Source organism: Lepidothrix coronata, unplaced genomic scaffold (assembly GCF_001604755.1).
Source record: "Lepidothrix coronata isolate B3197 unplaced genomic scaffold, Lepidothrix_coronata-1.0 Scaffold18, whole genome shotgun sequence".
NCBI classification, from domain to species: domain Eukaryota; kingdom Metazoa; phylum Chordata; class Aves; order Passeriformes; family Pipridae; genus Lepidothrix; species Lepidothrix coronata.
Window position 1 is genome coordinate 4,980,261 of NW_016690198.1, and position 19,487 is coordinate 4,999,747.

General features: G+C 36.1%; 1 protein-coding gene across 3 annotated transcripts in view; it reads left to right on the forward strand.

Annotated features, from left to right (window-relative positions):
* Window positions 1–19,487, forward strand: part of HSD17B4 (hydroxysteroid 17-beta dehydrogenase 4) — a 62,320-nt gene that overhangs the window by 20,101 nt on the left and 22,732 nt on the right. For all 3 annotated transcript variants that reach the window (XM_017807329.1, XM_017807331.1, XM_017807330.1), the window contains exons 12-17: window positions 4,528–4,634; window positions 5,323–5,556; window positions 5,982–6,033; window positions 7,334–7,405; window positions 8,696–8,799; window positions 11,085–11,150. In XM_017807329.1, the coding sequence (XP_017662818.1) occupies window positions 4,528–4,634; window positions 5,323–5,556; window positions 5,982–6,033; window positions 7,334–7,405; window positions 8,696–8,799; window positions 11,085–11,150 (635 nt within the window). The remainder of the gene's footprint in view (window positions 1–4,527; window positions 4,635–5,322; window positions 5,557–5,981; window positions 6,034–7,333; window positions 7,406–8,695; window positions 8,800–11,084; window positions 11,151–19,487) is intronic.

Genomic DNA, 19,487 nt, shown 5'->3' on the forward strand with positions numbered 1-19,487 from the left:
TGCTACACATATGAGGCACTCTGTCTCATTTTTTCTCCTCAACTGTGAAGATGTGAGCAAGTTTCAGCTAAATCTAATATTTCAGAGGTCTGTAATCAGCTCTTGGATTCATGTGCATTTTTGATTCTCTTAGAAGCTATCAATGTACAGAAAATAACTTGACTTCTGGCACATTTCAAAAGCTTATTTCTGGCATAGAGCAAACTAATGTAGAACACATAGAAGCTGTGTATATATGTGTGTATACTTTGTGTGTATATGAAGAAAAAATTTCCATAAGAGGAGGAGTTTCAATATCAGCTTTCTTCATGCATTTTTAGAAAGGGTTTAAACGCTGATACTGTTTCCTCCTTTGTTAAGGGATATGGTTCATATGCAATGTTCCCTAGTTGGAAAGTGAGAGGAATACTTTTGGAACAAGTCAGCCTTTGTCGTGATTATTTTCAACCTTTGCTCTACAGGTTACTCTTTTCCTGCACTCTGCTAATCATTTGCTGCATAGTAGCAGCTTATCCTGGGGTGGTGGACATTTAAGGTTTTAGAGTTCAGTGGCAGTATAACAATGTAAAAAATACCGCTATATACCAATACTAAAATAATTATGTTAATTAAAAGGGTTCCTACTGGGTTTCTTTCTGCCAAAATTATACCCCTTGGTATAATTATATATTTCTTGGATCTTAAAAAGAACCTTCCTGAGCTTATGGAGTATTACAAAGTACAAATTGTCATTGCTGAAACATTAATTTCAGACATCCTGTGTGTTTACTTGGCTAAACACTCATATCCTACTCTGTGCTTCCCTCTTCATCTTTTACTTGCACTACTCAAAGTTATTGAAAAATAAAGACATCCTTATCAGTGTCCAAACTTCACTTATCAGTGATTTTTAATGTTTTATCTTTCTTTTTTGGTAGTCTCACATTACATTGTTAACTTATAACAATGTATTTGATCATAACCTTTGTACCTCTTAATGCAGTAATCTAATTTACTGTTTCTTTGAAGGTGTAACCCTGCATGAAAGATTCATATCTGCTAAAATATTACTATAAATTCAACACCATACTAGTCCAGCTTATTATGCCAGGCAGCAGAAGTGCAATGAAGACTGAAACAAATTAATATGTTGACTACTCATTTCAGTTGCATGCTGCTATACCAACGCCTGGAAGATGAAAGCAATATGTCATCACTGGAGTTCTTAACTGGAAAAGTTATGTAACATAGTAATTCAGGGAGGGGAAAAAAAAAGAGTATTTTTTCCCCTTTCCTTATTAAAAAATAAAAACCAACAACGACAGAAAAAAACCAGCTTTGCTGCCTTCTATTTGATGATGTTCTAATAATTTGCTTAAATATTTTGAGGCAACCAAAAGGAGCAACATCTTAAAAGTAGCTTTGATATCCAAGGCTGAAATCCACCTTGAAATATAAAGAATAACATTTAGTTTTTGCTGATACCTCTCAAAAAGTTTGGGCCTGGAACCACAGACATATCTCACACAGTTAATGTCTGTCATGGAGATAAAGAAATAAACCCAGGAGTTCCTGAATGTTTGAAAATCAGTAAATCTGTTACTAAATGCTTCTGATACGATGCAGGTCAAGTGCTGTTGCTGATTACAAATGTAACAGTAGGCCAAGGTTTGAAAAAAAAAACAAAATGGGGCCTTTGACATCAAGAGTGAAAAACACCACGTATACATTTCAAAAAAAGATGGAAAGGAGGGCCCTGGGAAGTACTGACCTGTCAGGCTGTGAAGAACATGGAGAACAGGGAGGTGATTTGAGACAGCCAGCATGTCTTCACCAAGGGCAAGTCCTGCCTGATCCACCTAGTGACCTTCTATTGATGGAGTGATTCCATCAGTGGACAAGTGAAGAGCTATGAATGTAATCTGTCTGAAGTTCTGTAAGGCCTTTCCCACAGTCCCCCACAACATCCTTCTCTCTAAATTGGAGAGAGATGGATTTGATGGATGAACTGTTCCATGGATGAGGAGTTGATTGGATGGTCACAGCCAGAGGGTGGTCAGTGGCTCAATATCCACGTGGAGATCAGTGACAAGTGGTGTCTCTCAGGGACCTGTATAGTGAACAGTACTGTTTAATGTCTTCATCAATGACAAGGATGGAGGGATCAAGTCACCCTCTGCCAACTTGCTGAGGGTACTCCAAGCTGAGTGATGCGGTTTACACACCAGAGGGATGGGATGCCATCCAGAGGCACCTGGACAAGCTTGAGGAATGAGCCTTTGGGAACCTCGAGAGCTTTTACAAGACCAAGTGCAAAGTGCAAGGTGCAAGGTACTGCACTCAGGTTGGTGGAACAAGCACCAATACAGGATGAAGGCATCAGAAACATCCCTGCTTGGGGATGGACTTGGTGATGCTGGAGGGTGAACAGTTGGACATAAGCTGGCAATGTGCACTCACAGCCCAGAAAGTCAGTTGTATCCTGAGGTGCCTCAAAAGGAGCATGGCCAGTAGGTCAAGGGAGGCAATTCTGCCCCGGGAGGTCTCTTCTCCACCTGGAATATGATATCCAGCTCTGGAGTCCTCAGCACAGGAAAGACAGAGACCTGCTGGAGCAAATCCAGAGGAAAGCCACAAAAATGATCAAAGGAATGAAACACCTCCCCTATAAGGAAAGGCTGAGGGAGTTGGGTTTGTTCAGCCTGGACAAAAGAAGGCTTCAGGGACACCTTATGGTTGCTCAGAACTTTCTGAAGGGCCTGTTGTCATAGGGCAAGGGGAATGACTTTAAACCAAGAGAGGGTTGATTTAGATTAAGTAGAAGGAAGAAGGTTTTTTACAGTGGGGGCTGTAAAACTCTGGCATAGGTTGCCCAGAGATGTATTAGGTGCCCCAAACCTGGAAGCATTCAAGATCAGGTTGGACAGGGTTCTGATTTGGTTGAAGGTATCCCTGCTCATTGCAGGAGGGTTGGACTAGCTGACCTTTAAAGGTCCCCTCCAACCCAAAGTATTCTATGATTCTGTGATCTCCTTAGTGTTCAGCCAGAAACCAACCAGCTCAAAGTCACTGGACAATTTTATTGTCCTGTAATATCATACATTCTGGAACAAAGACTCCTTGAAAGGAGATTGTAGCATTCTGCACCATTATTAATTTACAGGTCACCTTTATGGTGTTGGTCTTAGTGTGACATTTCATGTAAAATGCATGTTGTTAATCTTTGGATTTCACCACTTAGACTGATCATTAGTTCCTCCATAGAAATAGGTTGTGAACATGCTAAATTGAGGAAACATTTAGGTTTACTTGGAGGTCAAACCTGTATTTTCCTGTGAAGGTTTTAAAGCAATATGAAACTTTCATTTGGTTCGTGCAGAAAAGGTAGAAATAATCTGTTACTTCTGCTAGCAGCTCAGGTATTTCTCTTATTTCTTGGCCTTTCTTTTATTCATTTAATGGATGAACAAAGGTATAAAAGAGATTACCTTTTAAAGGGTTCTTAAAAATTACAAATCTCATTTTGCACATTTTCACATTATGTAAATGTTATAACCTCGTGTCATATTGTGGCAGAGCCTGCATCCAAAGAGAAGGCTTGTCTTTGGCAGGAGAGGTGACAGCATGTGTTTGTTTCTTGGATATTCCTTTTTCTTCAGAAGATTCAGACCACAAATAAAACATGGTGATTCTGGCAGTGAGACTATTAAGCAAGAGATAGTTTAGAAAATCAGAATTCTACAAGAGGTCATGCAGTACCTTGCACAACGCCCTATTTAGGGTAGTGCATGATGGAGCAACACAGTGTTAGTCCAAGTAGCCGTGCAAGTCAGGATAGGCACAGAGGTTTTAAAGTGGAGGGAAGTGACTCTGGGTTAAGGTCATTCAATAATGATTTTGCACTCCTCTGATATAAACACATTTTTATTTTTCTGTGCATGTTCTCCTCACATTCTGTTTGGTTCTTTCTAGCATTTAATATTGATTTTAGCCATATTGAGCTTCAAAGAAGAAGCTGTTCTTGATGGCCTACCTTTACCATAACCAAGTTCAGCCATGCATTATCTCACTTGTAATCTTGTCATTGTTGAGGTCTCAGACTTATTTGATTATCTGTCTGTTTGTCTGTCTATCTGTCTGATCCAGAAAAGAGGGTAACAGCCAGGAGATTAGACCTGCTACTTGTATTGGAAATAGTTTTCAAGATAAGAAAAGCAGTAGTAATTTTCAGATGATTGCTTCTCAGATATAGTGCTCACATATAGTGCTCTTTATCTTCTCCTTAAGACCTTCAGATAGGTGTCATGATTGACTGGTGGGTATAGAACTGATGGAACTGGTGTAGAAATCACTTGTCCTCAACTTTTTTAGAGATACTTGTAAAATGCAGCACTATGCTCGATTTGCAGATATATATTTATCGTGTTTAAAAATTAATTGAGAAATACCAGGCTGTATCTCTCTTGCTGGTGTGTTTGTTGTGTGTCTAGCTGGAGTGTCTCGTTTAGGGATATTTATAAGTGTATTTTTTTCAATTCCTTTCTCTAGAGTCCATAAGTGTGTTGAGTGATGCTCTAAGTCAGATAGAGTCTCAAGGGAATGTTTCTATGAATTCCACAAGCTCTGGATCAGTGGCCTCTTCACCTGTTGACACGGTAAGTACATCTGTCTACCAGATGCATTCAAAGCTAGGTGAAAACCTCGAGCAGAGAATATTGCGTTGCTGATCAGCTTCTCCTCTTGCTTGCTGTCTACAAAAAGAAAGATGAGTTTTAAACAGTGAAGTGAGGAAGTAGAATAAGAAACATCTCCAGGTTCCACTCTTTATTTTTCTTAATGATGATTGGAAAACTTAACAGCTGCATAGACTGGATAATGCAGAATCTAAATGCTTATAAGTGCTTTTGAGCCTCTTTAGTTATGATATTTTTCAGAAAAGGGAAAGGGCTTGGACATTGTTGGGCAGTGTCATTTTGAAGTACCTCTTTCTCTGTAGGTACTCTTTCCTCGTTTCAGTCTTAACTACGGTGTTAATTATTTCATTTGTGGTTTGTTTTAAAAAAGGTCTTATGCACTTCTGGGAGTGCAGTTGTATGAAGTTATACTACTTACTCTTGAAGTAAATTGCTTTCAGCAAGGCATAATGCATTACACTTGGGTTGCTTGTATTGTAACAAATAAATTAATATTTTATGGTGTATTTAATAGTAATACTTTGTTTATATGTGATTATAAAGAAAATGTTTAAACATAAAGTTTGTTTGATATGAGAATTACAAAAAGAGTGCAAGTTCAATATCAACTATTTTAAATTTTTATTTTATGCTGACTTTTAATTTCCAGGCAAGCATTGTTGGCCGTGAATTGGCTACCAACGTGTATAAATACACTCACTTAGAGCCTATTCTGTATGCCCTTGGTGTGGGAATGTCAACTAAGGATCCTGATCACCTAAAATTTCTCTTCGAAGGAAGTGAAGAGTTCTGCTGTTTACCTAGCTTTGGAGTAATTCCTGCTCAGTCTTCAATGTTTGATGGTGTTCCTTCTCTTCCAGGACTAAATATTGATCTCGCAAAGGTATGGAAGAGTTAAGTAGTTAATGTTGTTTGTCTCATATAACTAGATAGAAGGAGAGTTAAAGTACTATTTGTGTAATATTATTATGTTTCTTTTGTTCTAGAAATAAAAATACAGTGTTTTTTTATTCTTACCTCCTAAGAAATGATTCATTTACCTCACTTGAATAACATATGTCTTCCAAAGATAATATGGCTGATCCATTTTCTATTAAATTTTAGTTTGTTTTCACTATGCTTTTTCTAAACCACAGAAGTTTAAAACTTTCTTTAAATATATTTTGAGGATGAAGTTAGAAAAACCAAAGAAGAGCACTTTTTTTTTTTAAATTTTCTTTGCTCTGAACACTTTCTGAAATAACTGTTTATTGACTTGAGGGAGACAATATATTGATTCATGTTAGAACCTTGTCTTTCTTTACATAGATGCTACACGGTGAGCAATATCTGGAGCTGTATAAACCGTTACCAACCTCAGGTCAGTCGTTTTGTGATGCTGATTTGTTTTTCCCTATGACAACAGTTCCCCTAGCCATATTGTAAATGGTAAGAGGGAAGCTCTGTTTCAGACTGCATTATTGCATATTGTTTTTACAAGGAGTTTGGGAGACGGGAGGCAAGCTGTTGTATAATTGAAGGAATTCTGAAACTGTGTCCTTGGGATCATGTGTTGCTTTTCTATAGTATAGTTAGTAAAGTTTGCTTAATCTTTCATATAATAAGCAAATATACTACATACCTATATTATTCATATAATTTGATACTTTTCATTCTTTCATTAAGGTTGTAGCATAAAACTTCTGGGATGTTTACCTAAAAATTCTTCAACACTGATTGCCTCTGTGTGCTTGTAAGAGGATAAGATTTAAAGTACATATGTAAAGAACAAATTGACATCTCAACAAGGAGGCTAAAAAACAATTACTTTTCTTCCCCTCAAAATTCTTAAGGTATTAGTTACTGCAAGCTCTTTTCACACATGGCTTTGTTTTCCCAGATTACAGCACCCGAGAAATGCTCTTTAGGCTCATTCAAGATATATATGTGTGTGTCTGGATTTCTTTGCTAGTAGTTTTTTAAAAATTAGATTTTCAAGTGTATAGAAGAATGAAATGTCACAAAATAAAAGTCACAAATTGATGGCAGAATTTCTTGTTGAAACAAAAAAGAGATCTGTGAAAGTTATATTAACTTCAGAGAAGTCTGATAATTAGTAATAGGTTGCCAGGACTTCATAAAGCTTTTTATTTTTCATTCCATAGGCTGGTTTATAAACAAATGTGGTTATATGTGTGTCTAGAGCAATAACCTCTTCAGTGACAAACTTCACAAACCCCCAGGGCCAGGCTCTGAACTGAGCTTGTCTTCTACAGAGCTGTGGTTGCCTTAGCCCTCTTGAAAGCTGGGGACAATCCTTAAGTGAATGGAGCTATTTTTGGAGTTTGAGTCTGAAATGTGATTTGTGTTTAGCTCCAAATGCATGAACTATAGCAAAATTCTGTTCAAAAAACTCCCCACACTTATGAAAAAAAAACAACCAAAAAAACCCCACAAAAAACAACACAAAACCCCTTCACATCTGCAAACAAAGATTTGCAAAGATACCCAGACACTGGTATTATAATCGTGATGCTCGTGATTACTATGATTATGATGATGATGATGATGATAATAAGGATAGGTAAGTAAGTCAGTAAGTAAGATAGTGTAAAGAGGGATCTGTGAAGCTTTGTTCCTGAAGCAAGAACTTACAATGTGTGTGTGTTCTTTTCTTACAGGGGAATTAACTTCAGTTTCAACTGTTGCTGATATTCTCGACAAAGGATCAGGAGCAGTCTTGCTAATAGATGGTAAAAAGGTTTATGATTTTTGAAGGGGATGCAGTAAAATTTATAAGGCTCCATTTTTAACTAGCTCTACTAATTACTGCCAGTCCTTCCACAGAAAAGACAGTTAGCTTATTAAATCTCAGTGAGATGTGACTGTGTAATTGTTCTTGGGCACTTAACATCCTGAAATAAGAACACTCTCTTCCTGTGTGGGTGGAATAAATAGTGCACTGTGAAAACTGATCAAAGTTCTTTAATAATAATAATAATAATAATAATAATAACACTTAGTCCTGCCTGAAGGCAACCATTTTACATTCTACCAGCAAGGGTGTGTGTGTCTGCATGTTTGCATGCGTTTTGTGGAGTAGTTAAAGGAATGTCTCCAGAAGTTGATAACTTGTAGTTTTCATGATTTTGCTGTCTTTAGGTGTGATTATACCAAGGTCCTTTGGGAAATTAGGCAGAAAGAGTAGGTTAATAGGCAGTGAATCTCTAAACACTGTTGACCTTTAATTTCTTCAGTGGACAGATAAAATTGTAAACAGGTTTTTACTGACCATTTTTTCCTCCTAGCTGTGTTTTGTTTTCATACTGGGCTAATACAAAGCCTGTCTGTTTCTGCAACATGCAAAAGTTATTTTTGTGAGCAAAGTCTCAGTGTTTTTGAAATTTCTTCCGGAACTGGAAATGAACATTATTAACAAACTATACTGTAAATTTCAGTCTTAAGTGTTGGGGGGTGGAATAGATATAAACTGGAAATAGGAAGCTGAATCTCAATTTAGTGTAAGGAGTCTACTTTGTTTGGAAGAGGGAACAGGTAACCTTAACCTCTGGAAGTCTTTTTATATAAGATACTAGTACCACTTTTGTATGAGTTCATAATCTGTTTTATTCACTGGGTATTCTTAATAGCTTCTAATATATCATATTTTATGGTACAAGTCTATCATAATTAAATAAATTGCTAATGTAGTGTGAGATGCTGAAATAAATCTATTTTCAGCACTCAGTTGTCAAATAATTTTAGCACCTTGAATGTTATCACCATTTCGATAGTTCATTTTTTAATTTTAATGCTTTCATATAGATAAAATTCATTATGTTATTTGACAGATCATTAGTCTTCCCTGGTCAGGAAGTGACTTGCAACAGTGCAACGTGAAGGTGTGACCATTCCTCCTTCAACTGTTAAAATGAGCTTTGTCATGTTTGAATCTGAACTTGTCTCTTGTAAGAACACATGCAAGCTGTATGAAAAAGGAGATTGAAGACAATATATGACCTTCCTCTTCCTTTGTCTTTCAGTGAATACCTATTGTGGAAAGGACCTAGTGTGCTATAATCAGTTCTCTTTGTTTTTTGTTGGAGCTGGGGGATTTGGTGGAAAACGAACATCAGAAAGGGCCAAGGTAAATTCTCACATATTCATATTTTAAAAAAAAAAAAAAAAAGTAAGAACTTATGTCAACACTGCAAGAAAAATACTTGCTATACCAACCAGGAAGCATAAACTAACATTTAGGTGGTGTGGAAGTATGAACTCAAATGGAATTTAAATACTTCTGTTCACTGGAGAGCCTGAGTGAAAAGGTACTATTCAGGGATTGGGAAACCAGTGGATTTGTTTTGACAATTAGGTAGACACAGGAAGTAATAAATATACAATGGATTAGATATTCCTACATTCAAATATTTGTGATTACAGACGTGGAATATCTTAATGGAAAGCAGTGTTAGGTTTGAACTTGCAGTTTCTAGAAAAGATCTCTAGGTGTAGCTCTTTCTAAATCTATGTGTTTGCGTGGAAGAGGTATAAAGAAGAAGAGAGAAGTAGCATTATAGTTTGGAGTTGAACTTCTGTGTTTTGAGAGGGAGAGAGCACGCATCAAGCAATATCACATAAACATGTAGTGTGTATGTCCAGATGCATCAAGCAGCTATTCGGCTACCTGACATATAACCTTTGTCTCTTTCAATACTGTGTGTGAGGGTAGTGTCAGCTGTGACTGCATGTTCTCATTGTGAACTAGAGCCCTGAGACAGTACAGTAATAAACAATTTAATAGAGTGTCTGTTAAGGCCAGTATTTTTTAAAATATATAACGAAATAACTAGGTTTATACATCTGAAATACTGTGGGTAATGTTCTTTGTGATTTTTGCATGTAAACTTATAGTTTTTTTTACTTAAATGTGTATCAATTATATAGAAGTTTTATCATATGTAATTCTACAAATCACATCCTGAAATGCCTGTTGCTTCAAAGAGAAGTGGGAAAAGCCTCTATGTAGTATAAAAAATTCACAGAATATTACTGCAGGCAGTGGGGAGAGTCTTTGAAGGAATCCTTAATTCTTCTGCAGTCAGATTTTATAATAGTGTGTGTTAAAAAATCCCAGTGGTTCAAAGGAAAGGTGACCAACCTATAGTGATGACGTCAGTCAGTCTAGTGTAGTGCCTTGGCACTTTTTAGTTAAACATTTAGGCAACTGCAACTTCTTCGCTCTTTAGTGAAGTATGAAAATGAAATTATCTTTCATTTTAGAATATGAAGGATACCTGTTTCAGGCAGCAGTCCCTTCTGTGATAGAAGAAAACCCAAAATGTAGTCTCATTAAGACAATGCAGTGCTATAGCAATTTCAACAGAAGCATCTGCGTGCCAGAGGCTAGTTTCAAATGGTAAATTTTCATGCTTTTTCCTTGCAAACCTTCCCAGTTAAAAAGAGTTCCATGTCCCTCTGTGCCAAAAAGGAATCCCAGGCTGATCAGACATGTATTATAATATGTCTCTTTGTCAACTTGCACTTTCATTGTATTTGCAAATTGTATTGCAAGTTAAGAGGAACAAATTTCCAAGTGAAATCTTTGATAAGCAACATGTTATATAAGTCAGGACTGTCCTCTTGAGCTGAGGTTTTCTTACCCTACTGGCAGAGGGCATACTGGCAGATTATTCATACAGTGTCTAGTTTTAATGACTCAGTAGGTCGGGTTGAGTTTCTTTTATCCAGCTGGAAATAGTCTGGCAAACCTTTCTTGTTTTGGAAGCATGTTTAAGTAATGTTCTTGTTATCAGGGTGATTAATATGTAAGTCCATTGTGGTTCTCTGAAGTGACAAAAGCAGGAGTGCTGTTACCCACTTCCACCCAAGGTGTTCTTCTACCCAAGGAGTGTCTTTGCTGTTAATAAACAGGAAAGAGCTTTTGCTTTTATTAAATATGAAACTACATAGAACTTGGTTTCTTTTGATTTCTTAAAGGTGAAAAATGATGAGTCCATGAGTGAGGTGGTATATATTTTTGTTAAAGTATTATTTTAAAGGCTTCATTTTAATATCTGTGTTCCAAAGCATTAATGTTCAATGACACAACTATTTTTTCTGAGTGAATAATTCTTACTTGAGTTTTTTTGGGTAGTTTTGAAGAAATTTTACCAAACTCATCCGCTGTAACATGTAAGGCAGGATCTGATGCCTCAGGATCACTACCTATGTAAAGCTAAACTTGATGGCAGACTTTTTCTGGACTAACATCTTTTTTTTTGTTTGTCTGTAAAAGTAGAAAGGGTAGGAGGAACCTTAACAGATTGGTGCTATTGTTTCTTTTTATACATACTTGACATATTCTGGCACTGGGTATGAATAAAAGATTTTTGTTGTGAAATATTAATAATACTATTACTTTTGCTTTAGTTAACAGCAAATCCACCAAAGCGACTTCCTGATGCTGTAATTTCTGATGTGACAACAACTGATCAGGTAAAGCTTTGTATGCTCTAGGTGTGGAAATGTTTGTTTGGTTTGGAGAAAGGAGTCTTAAATGATGTTACTTATAGTTTGAGTTTTCTGATGTACCTCAGGTATTTGTATATATATGTTTATGTGTATATGGGTGCATGTGTATATATTTATACAGCTGAAGTTTCTCCTAGCTTATGACAGTGTGCTCAATGTACTGTATAAAACATTCTTTTCTTAAGACTGATGAAATTTGTAGTGTTTTATTACAAATTTTACATAGTAGGAAATTAAAATTTGTATTCTGTTATACTTCAAAAAAAAAAGGCTGAGACTTCCTGAAATTTACAGCCCATGGTGCAAACACATTGTGACAAAAAAAAGAACTGCTTGTAGTTCACAGTTTTGAAAAAGTTAAATTTCTGTATTAGGAGGAGTCAGGGAAACCTGAAATACTGACAGGTACCTGTCCAGGTATGTTTCATCTGTCTGCATTTCCACTGGTTCACAGACATCTACTTTCCAGGGGAGAAACCTGAGTATAGAAATGTAACCTCCACTCAAGGGAAACATAGGCAGATGTCAGACAAATAGGAAAGTCTGGAGCTACCACTGTTAAGACACTGAGTAGTATTTTCAAAAGCAACTTAGTCATGGCAGGATGCTATAGCTTTCAGAGATGGAATTAAAATGTTCAGCATTAGCTTAACTGTGGTGATTGTGGTGTCTGCTTAGCCTCTCTCTGATTATATACAGAGTAATTAAGTCCATCTGGCTGATTCCTGTGCTCGAAGTCCAAGTTAGCCCTACCCATTTTATTAGATAAAATACCTCATCTCTAATTGCCTGGTAGTTTTAAAAGTATTTACTTTGAATGTTGGAGCCCTAGTTCAGATTCTCCTGTGCATGATTATATTGTAATTGATTTCAGGCCCATCAATTTTCACAGGATATTTATGATCCCCTTTTTCTTACAATAATCTCAGTGTCTAAGCCTTAAGCTCTTATGTCTGGAATTGTTATTGTGCATAAAATGTTAAGTTCATGAGATAAAAGAAAAGGGTAGTGAGCCTATAATGCAGCAGTTGAAAAACTTGGCTACTGCAAAACTGATGTTTGGAAATAAAGAAAGTAGTTGAGATTAGCAACTACACTTTTATTTTAAGACCTACTCTGACATGTAGATATATAAAAAGAATTCCTCTCCAGTTAGAACTTGTAGGAAACACAACCAATGGACTTTGATAATTGTCAGAAGGCTGATCTGCCAAATTATTCAGTAGCATCTATTCTTCAGTGATGATGACTGTATACAGGAGGGGAAATCTGTAGAACTTGGGAACTTTATGGGCAGGAGTACAGACTTTTGTGTGAAGGACAGCTTGTGAAAATGTTATCAAGATTTTACATTTATGTGTCTGTGGAATGACACATGACTGCCTAAAATCTTTAAAAAACGGAAGCTGGCACACAAATTGCATCAAAGGTTCTGAATTTCTTTTTCTTAGTGTTTAAATTAAAAATGTGTTGGCAGAAATGACTGTTGCTATTCAACTATTGAATTGGTACAGAGTATAAGACAGACTGGAAGAGTCAGTTTACAGATGGCATTTGATTTAGTTTAAACTGTACTAATATCCAGTTTTTGTGTTACCACAATTGTATGAATAAACTGCTCTTCATAATTACTGTTTTCCCCTTTAACTTTACATGGCGTGATCTTGTAGTAAAGCCTCTGATAAATAGACATTCCTGTCCCTTTTAGAAATACTTACAGTAATGGCACACCTGTCTTTCATTGAAGATAATGACTGTGGTTACCTTGAATGTTTTAGTCAGTTCTCACTTACTGCACTGGTTTTTTTTCCAAAAGGAGGAATATTTTAGACCAGATGAAGCACTGCCTAGGGAAGAAGATACTGGGAATAGAGGGCTAATAACTGGTTTTGCCCTTTGCCGTGTCTTCAGCAGAAGAGAGGGTACAGGCACCTACAATTCCTTGAAAAATAATTGAGTTATGTCAATGACCATTGACAGAACAAACTAATTCTTTTGGTTAGTGGTATCAAAAACTAATAGCAGGTGGTATAATACGTGTTTGTCTCTTTCAAATCTGTACCCATTTCTGAGAAGTCCTTTAAACACCAGCCAGTGCTTATGAATGACTTGCAGTACCATGATATAAGCTGCTTAAAGGTGAAAATTGGTTAAGAAAAATTTACAAGAATCTGACCTTCAAAAATGCTTTAAGGCTTAAAATTTGCATCCTGATGAAGAAGAATAGAAAATATTTCCTCAGTGTTCAGGAATTTTTCCACAAAGAACTAGAACAATTTTTCCATATTGCCCAGTAGAGCTTTGCATGTGCAGTGATATTTTTCTAGCTCGTTCTCTCTCTATAACCTGAACTATGCTTTACTAGATACACTGCCATAAATCTTTTGAATATAATAGTTCTTTTGACAGAAGGTCAAGAAGTCTAGAGGGTGTTTGACTATTAGCCATTTAGCAAGGAATGAATCATTCAATTTCAACCCTGTAGGGAATGTTTAATGTAGGTACAGAGCTTTTGTCCTGCTGGTTTTGAACCAGGAGCTTAAATTAATCAATCAAATGGATTTTGCTGAATGGTTCTTAATGCAATGAAAAATCACAGGCGGGGAGTTGCCTGTATCTCTGGAGAGTTTTGTCTATCTAGAGCTTTCACTCTCTTCCTAAATGTGTTGATTTCTTGGGAATTCATTTTATGATGATACTCAAAATAAGCTTCAGTGGTTATTTAAAGTGGATGATATCTTAAGTAATGTTTCTGCTTTTGAGGAAGGAAACAAATAAAGAGTCTTGCATTCATTGGGGACTTTCTGTGGTTTGTTTGAGGAGTTTTTTTCTTGTTTGCTCATGGAAAAATTCACAGCATTCTTGTACTCTGCAGGTTTCCTTCCAGAAAGCAAACTGTTCTCTGTCTTCAGATACTAGAAATAATATTCGGAATACACAGTGTTGTGACAATGAATAAACATCATAACAATAGTCTATAGAATAGAATATTTCAAGAAGTCATTTAAGTTTTACTATTCTGTTTCCTCCTGCTTTCTTCTGAGGGCTGCTTGTCTTGTTTGCTATAGGGAAAAACTAAAGCTGTAGTATTTGGAGTTTGCAGGACTTCCAATTTTTTGGTAAGGTCATTTAAGTAAATCATACAATAATTTTACAAAATATTTTTTAGTAGAAAAATTCTCTTTGCTTGCAACAGTGTCATATTTCACTAAAGCATTCTCCCACATTGAATTCAGACTCTTTGCATTTGTTATTTATATCAATAGGGAGAAATAGGCATGACTAAAAGGTAAATAAGACCATTTAGACAGATTTTGAAAAACATGGTGTCTCAACCTGTCATGCTTTTGAGACCAGTTGTGCAGCTTTGCCCCCTTTAAGTCTTTGCAATGCAGTGTCATGCGAGCTATCCCACGTGAATTTCTGTCAGAGCTACTTTTCCATTACACTTGAGTATCTCAAGCACATGATTCTTCTACTCCATGGTATCCAGGGTCAGGAGAAGTGGCCAACCTTGCTTTCAAGAATTTTTAAATTCCTCTTTAAAGCTGATAAAACTGAGCCTGATACTGGTCTCTTGGACTAATAGCTTTCTGGTATCCTGTCATTTGTAAGTTATTTTTATTTGGAAAACTATGATAATGTTTTAAATGTTGCAGAGTCTCCAAAAAGATAAAAATTCTGAATAAAGGTTGTGTTTTTTGCAGTCTTAATCTGCTTTATGTGCAATGCTTTATGATACGGTTTTCAGTCATGCAGGCGTAAATGGTGTGTTTGTTTGCTCTTCTTCAAGAACTCCTTCCACGTGCAAAGAGAGGGCACTAGGCATGAACTGGGACAGTGTAGGAAGTCAGTTTTCCTATGTTACTTGTTGCAGTGATCTCATAGTTAGTGACTGGTTGGAACAGAAGTTGTTTGACAATGGATTTTCTTTGCTTTATTTTTATGGTCTGTGGGCAGCTGTTACCCAGATAGCTCAAAGTACTCAGACATGGGTGCTCCTTAATCAGTGGCTGGTAGAAGAGGATTAGATGATGGAATTTGGAAGATGGAATTTGTAAGTCAGACTAGCAGGAGGGTGTCTGAGCATCACAGGCTGTAATTGAAATCTGTAGGAGCTGTGTTCTGAACTTGCCCACTGTACATCAAAAATGTGAGGTACTCTGAAAACTTAGGCCTTCAGATGTTACATTGGACAGCTGGAATTGGTTTGTGCTGCTGATAATTACACTCTTTTCTGCCATCTTGTAGTTTCCAGTCTGTAAAGTAAGGATGTTTAGAAACGTTTGGGGAATTTTAGTTGTACAGGGAGTATTTAAACAAGTGGTGTAAAGCATTGGATGGTGATTTTTGAGAATGTGATACAATGAGCAGCATAAAAAAAAGAGAGAGATATACTACATATATTAGGGAATATAATAATTCTTTACTCACTGAGAAATTTTGAGAGAGATTCAGTAAATTCACACCTAGACTAATCTAAAGAAGCTATGTAAAGCCTTCTGTTTCAGGTATAAATCTAGCACTGACCGACACAGTGTGAAGAAATTGCTGCTTTTTTAGGGGCTTGTTTTTTTTTTTTTTTTAAATACGATTATTTTCTGTTTTCTCTGAAAGAGAAGAAAATAATTGACACCTGTCCTGTTTGAAGTAGTGTTATCAAGATCCTGTGACTAAGACTGCAGGAGTGACCTTCTCTTCCTGAGTCGTTGACAGTCCTGCAGTCCTGTTCATACTGCTGTCTGCTAGCTACCTGAGTTTAGTTTCTCACTGCGTCAAGTCCAGTTAAAACTACAGTTCGTAACATAACAGGAAAGAATTGTGAAGACAATTATGCAAAAATCCAGTTTTTGTAAAAGAGTGGACTTTACTGTAAAAACTTATTAGAAAGATGTCTTGGAAAGCAATGGGAAGCATTTCACAGCATGATGAATTATTAAACTACAATCTGCTGTGAAATGTTTTCTACCTGTTGCCAACATGTGCAGTATTACAAGGCTTTGCTTTACTTTGAGGATACCTTTAAAAGCTTCTGCGTAATTGGGATATTAATCCTTACCTGTGGAAAGTCATCTTTTATTCTACACAGTTTTCATATGTGTTTTCATTCTAAGCATATGTAAATATTTGTATGTGTTTTTAGAAAACGTAGGGAATGATGGGGGAAGAAACAGGAAGACCAGACAGATCAATAGGTGGCTCTACGTCTGGTGTCACTGGCAGAATTGTGGTTTTTTTGGATCAGTTTACACAACAGCTGGCCTGCTGTCAACAGTTGGGGTACATCTGTTTCAAAGGGGTAAAGGATCTTTGCACAGGAGTTAGCAGTGCTCAAGGAAGGAGTTTTGAACTAGATTTGAAAGGGGAAGTGATAAAACTAGGCTCACTGGAGATACATATGGGGCAGCATGCCAATGTTTGAGGAAAGTGTGCTAGTGAGGTCCTTCAGTCTGCTGCCTCAGTGGAGATGGAATCTACATGTCAGCAGAGACACAAGGATTACTGATGTGTTAGAAACCATGGAAGAGCCTGAGAACATAATGTAGGAATTAGAACGTAATGTAGGGTTCTCCCCTCCAAAAAGGTGGTGGGATCAGTAGCCCAAGTGGAGTGCATCTACACCAGTGCACACAGCATGGGCAACAAACAGGAGGAACTGGAAACCATTGTGTAACAGGAAAGCTATGACATAGCTACCATCTAAATATGCAGGACAAATTCTAATTTATATCCTTTTCTGTAAAGACTGTAGTACAGCATTGCTTGAAAACATGTACATTTAAATGAACTTCAGACAATAGCACAAGAGAGCCTCCTGAGAGATTCCGGTGATTTTTTTTTTCTACTTGTAGCATAAATAATTTGTTTCATGATAGAGAAAATGATGCATTGCAGAAGGTTCACAAATATTGAGAAAAAAATTGACAAAAAAAAATTACAAAGCAAAAAAGGAGGATACAAGCCAAACAAAGGGATGTGAAGCCTTTGCTAGGATTTGATAACCTTTTCCTTGTCTGTGTAGAGATTTCAGTGTGCAGAGATGGTAGTCTCAGGACTGTTGTATAGCGAGTGAACATTTGTAATAGTAATTGCTTTAAAAGTTTGTTACATGTTATGATACTAATGTAAAATTTATATAATCTCCTGTCCTCCATCCTTATTCCTGTTGGGAAGATCAGCAGATAATTTTTGAATCAATTTGGAAAAATAGTTGAGGGCTTGGATTATGCTAGAATGTTGTGTGTTAAGATAATAAAAGAAGAAAAGGTACTAGTCTGACAGTCAATTTGTTTAAACAAGATAGTCTTCCTTACCAAGTTTGTTCCCTCCTCTTATCTATGTGTATTTTAGTAAAGGCTATAAAAATTGTTATTCCATTTGAAGTTCCCCAAGCTGAAGTGATTTGTTTTTTTTTTTTTGATTGAGAGGCATTGTTAAGGGAAAGGCTTCTTGTACATTTACCATGCTACTGAAAAATGACTAATGTCTGTGAAGCCTGTTTCAGAATAAGTAAGTTGATACTAAATTTGAAAAATATTTGGTATGGACAAACCGTAAATATGTAAATAGTGTGGGGTGGGGAAGTTTTATGTACAGTGCTAAATTTGAGCCCTTGAAGCATCAACACTGCCAGTTTGACTGGAAATATCCACTGTTCTTAATGTAAATGAGAGCTTATTGACAAGTGTAGGTGAGATCGTGGTGTTTTTTCTTCCTGAGATTGCTTGACTGCTTACTCTTAAATAGGCTGTTAGATGAAGTATGCCTACATACATGTTCATATGCATACGTACATGTATACATATATATACATGTATACTTTGTAAGATAAGCTCTTGGGCAAAGCTTTTTTTCTGCCCAGTTAGAAGAGAAAATATATGGATAGTTAGCTTCCTTTTTCATAAGCTTTACCACTGACCTTTATTGCAGTCTGCAGGAAGACTGAAAAATTGGCACAGAGAAGTTGGGTATCGCCTTTTATTTTGTGGTCTGGCAGAATTCCTAAATTTAGGAAATGAGACTTGACTTGAGTTTGTGTTATTAATTGGAGAACAATCTAACCATATTATGACTGACTTCAATCTGATGCTGCACATCAATTGATTCTTGTCATCCTGCAAGGTTGCTTGTTTTGGGCTTTTGTTTGTTTGTGTGTTTGTTTTGGGGGTTTTTGTTGTTGCTTTTTTTCTGTTGCTGTGGAATGTAATTTATATAATGAAGTAATACCAAAGATTGTGGTAAATGGAGTTTGTTGGCAGACCTGATTTGGCTGCACTGAATCTGAAATAACCTACTGTGTAACTGTTGTATTCAGTTCAGCCTTTGTGGTTTTTAACTGTGACCAGTGCCACTGTAGTTATTGAAAATACAAAAAGACAAGTATCATTTCCCACATTCATATGTCAGACTTTTAGTTAAATACGTTGGTCTCATTTAATTCTTTGAACCTAATAATTTCCTAAATGCTACATTTATTTTGTTAGCAAAGCACAAGTATTTTTTACTACAGTAGTTTTGAAAAGCCTTTGGTACAAGTATTGTCTCCCAAGTAAATAAAAACCCTAAACAAATTGCTAGTTCTTATTACAGCTTTAGTAAGCAACATTTGCATAGCTAGATTTAAGTTGAGATTTGGTCTTAAAACAGAAATTTGTCTTTTTTTATGCCACATAAATTGAATTTTCTAGTGGTGCAACTAAATTTTAGAATTAAAATTTATTACAACTCCTTTGTGAAAATAGCCTCCTGACAGCTTTCATAAAAATTCAAATTAATGAAAGTGAAACCATAGAATTTTAATTTAGTTAAAAAGCCATTTAATTATTTAGTATGTGGCAATTTTTTTCTAGTTCTTGATGGCAATTTGCTTCAGATTTTAGATGCTTTTGAAAGAAAACTTTGATAATGAAGGGGGATACCCTACTTCATAGAATTCTGTTGAGGAATTCTCTCTAAATTATCAATTTTAAAACTTCTTTTTTGAACAGAAAGTAAGGATCTGTCCTTCTCTTTCATGGTGTTACAACTTTGATATATTCATCAAATTATTTTCTCTCTTTTTTATCCTTTGCAGAACATCAAACTCAGACCCACCTGAACTTTAGTCTTACATTACTTAGGATCAATTAGAAGATAATTGCAAAAAAAAAAAAAATACAGTAAATACATGTTTTGGGCAAAGGTAGAATTACAGTTAGAAATTTCAGAGTCGTGATGTCATTGTACTGATACATCTTTGTTTTCAAAATGGAAAGTGTTTCGAAAAGAGTAAACAACTATGTAAACAGCCATTGAGAAATA